General features: G+C 37.8%; 1 protein-coding gene across 1 annotated transcript in view; it reads right to left on the bottom strand.

The window, feature by feature from the left end:
- akap1b (A kinase (PRKA) anchor protein 1b) overlaps window positions 1-3123 on the bottom strand; it is a gene marked incomplete in the record, with an annotated part of 22504 nt that overhangs the window by 7110 nt on the left and 12271 nt on the right. The window contains 2 exon segments of the mRNA XM_035679486.1: window positions 1278-1428; window positions 2401-2578. Of these exon segments, the coding sequence (XP_035535379.1) occupies window positions 1278-1428; window positions 2401-2578 (329 nt within the window).

The raw sequence follows: 3123 nt of genomic DNA, 5'->3' as shown, positions 1-3123 counted from the left end.
CCTTTTATATTCTTAATTCTTAATATATTCTTAATATATTGTATGTCCTATTCTGTTTTTTTCTATTACATATGGAGTATATGTAACAAAAGTAATTTCCCCCTGGGATTATCAAAGTATATCTGATTCTGATTAAATACGTGTTGTTACATATGGTATGATGACAAAGTTAAAACATTTCAGAACCTTTTACAAATTTAAAATGATCTCATTTACAGCTGTTAGGTCGCAACACAAAAGTGATTCCACAAATGTCTTAAGTTTGTCCATTCTGAGTTACTGTAGAAACATGCCAGTTCAACATGGCAGACTCTTTAGAAGAGGACCCGCTCCTTCTGTAGACAAATGGCTCATTCTTAGGTAACAAAAACACACAATTCTTATATTTAGGTGATTATACACTAATGAAAACATACCTAAGAATATTATATTCCATTTCTGACAACAGATCCTCCTAAATGTTACACAATGGTAATAGAAGAAGAAAGGTCACACTGATCCTCTGAGAACAATGAATTTCCATGCTAATGTATAATATGGGTAAACTGGGTATTATGATGGTACACATTACCACCGAACTACAAAAGTTACATTTCAGATCATAAATGTTACATTTCAGTACTTAAGTGTGTTACCAAACTGTGTCAGTATGTCACTGGAAAAAAAACAGAAGTTTAGTACACTAAAATACCAAGTGTGACAACGCTCACTGGTGCCATCTTTCACTGCTTTTGGACAGATCATATATTACAGATCATATATTATATAGTAATTATAGATGTCACAGAGGAGCAGACGCAGAGACAAGGCATGTCTACAGCAGCTCATACCTACAGGGCACCAGGAAAAAGCTTTGTCAATGGGTATAGCTCAGTAGCTCAGTTTCTTGAAGACTGCCAGTACAACAGTGGGTTGGATACAAAATTGTATCGCTTTAAAATAATTTAAAATATTTTGAGAAATATGTCTGCCATCTTTAATGTTTTAAGTGAGTAATATTCCATTATTTGTGATAAAAAAAATAAAATATAAAATAATTCTGGAAAATAGTACAGCTGGTTACCTGCATGGGGACTGCACTTGGTTCTATATTGTAACAAAATTCAGTAGATACATTTGAATACATCTTTAGTCTAGGACTAATTCCAGTTCAAGAAACTGCCCCTAGAGGGCAGATTTTGACCCTTACCACAGCAACTGCTAGGACTGGACCTGATGTGTTCTAAATGGCACTGTTCTCTTGGATGACACTGTTGTAACACAGACCTCTGACTCACCTTATTTGTCGTAGTGAGTCGATCTTCACTCTGTCGTAGCCGCCATAATCAACATATCTAATCTCCACTTCATTTGTTTCTTTATAGAAGGTGATAACCTGAGCTCTCCACCAGGCTCCTTCCACAGCTGGAGCTGCACAGATCACACCAACTGCGCACACACACCACACACACACACACACACACAGAGAAAGACTGTTAATCCAGTAAGTAGCAGCATTACAGTCATTACTTTAATACGAGCATACATTTTCACTATATTTAATAGGATACAAGCACAGCAGTTTTAACTGATTTTGACCCATTAATCAGGGAAAATACCTGAATACCAAAATGATTTGTATAAATAGAAACATAGCTTGTACAGATCTCTTCCTGAACAGATTTTCCAATGAGTGAATGGATTTATTAGTTTAGCTTTTGAAATTGTGGTGAAATCACAAATCTGCCATCTTAAAATACAGTGGTTGGTTTGTTTGCTTTCCCACCACAAACCAACTGCTAAAGAGAGACTGAGGGTGCTGCTGCTGGAGGATCAACTTGTCAAACCAAATGATTACTGTCACTAAGTTGCTAAATTGTTAAAATATTTACACTTAAGACAAACTGTCCTGTGTTGCTCCCTTTATAGTTTAGTTATTAGTGTGTGTTCCCCCTTTGTGTCTAAAATGGTTTATTGAGCAATTATATCCCTCTTTGGGTTCAGTTTGGTCTTTAAAGTTCTATTTAGTTTAAGATATAGTCTCAGTTAAGTTTAGTTGATCTTTCACAGACCAAGAACTTTTGTTGGTGTGGGAGGAGAGACCCGTCTTGTATGGGAAAGTGAAGCCCTTTAACATCTGCTAAGTTTATCTGCTGTCAGATCCTGACACAAACATGTTGTCATGTTTGTTTTATAAACTAAAGTGAAAAGAATATTTCCTGCATAGGTGACACATTGGTCATTTCCTTAAAAACAGCACTGGTGTAAAACCAGTGGTTTCCCCCTCCTCAACCAAAGCTTCAAATGCCCATTAACGAAAGTGGGGGATTTTTAAGGTTGTTGAAGATGTAGTTCTAGCTGCCTATGGGGTCAAAGAATTACTTAAACTGCAGAACTGAACCCCCGTCTGACCAAGGTTACCTTCAGCGGGTGAGGGCAGAGCAGGAGTGCCTGGCTGGGAGTAGCAGAGGAACATCTGCTGGTCGAGGCTTCTCAGAGCATGGTAGGTGGGGTGGGTGTGCTGCTGGACAAAGACGTGGCCAGCCGACACGATGTTCACCACTATCACTTCGACTGTCACTCCGCTGGGGAGCAGAAGCTGAGGAGGAAAATGAGTGACACAAGAGGAACTGTTACCCTTCCAGTAACTGTTACCCTTTCCTATTGCTGAAGCCACAGCAAAAAAGGAGCATCCTCAGTTATTTTAATGACACAAGTGGTTGGGCTGATTTTTCTCATTTTCAAATGGGCTTGATATTAAACCACATACCATACAGGACCGGCAACACTGAATTTCACCCCTAGGTGTCGTACATGATTCAGCTGCCCCAGAGTGGAACAGAAAGACAGTTTTCCACAACACGTTCTTATAAATATTTCACAATAAAAGCCTTGTTACAAAATTAAGGGTTTCTGTCCACAGAGGGCTTTTAATTTGAAACACATACAGAAAGTGTTGATGTTATATTAACAGTGTAATGCAGCAACTTGAACTGGGTTACTGACTATACTAGCTTGTTAGCTTAGTGCTTTTTGTTATGGAAGTGAATCGTGACCAAAATTAAAATTAAAATGCATTTGCAGAAATGCTTTTTCATTTTAAGAATGTGGCTGCATTATTTGACTCATTAATAAAATGAATAA

The sequence above is a fragment of the Morone saxatilis genome, unplaced genomic scaffold, assembly GCF_004916995.1.
Source record: "Morone saxatilis isolate NCDOM2014 unplaced genomic scaffold, NCSU_SB_2.0 Contig8, whole genome shotgun sequence".
NCBI classification, from domain to species: Eukaryota; Metazoa; Chordata; class Actinopteri; family Moronidae; genus Morone; species Morone saxatilis.
This window is presented reverse-complemented; position numbering and strand designations above follow the sequence as displayed.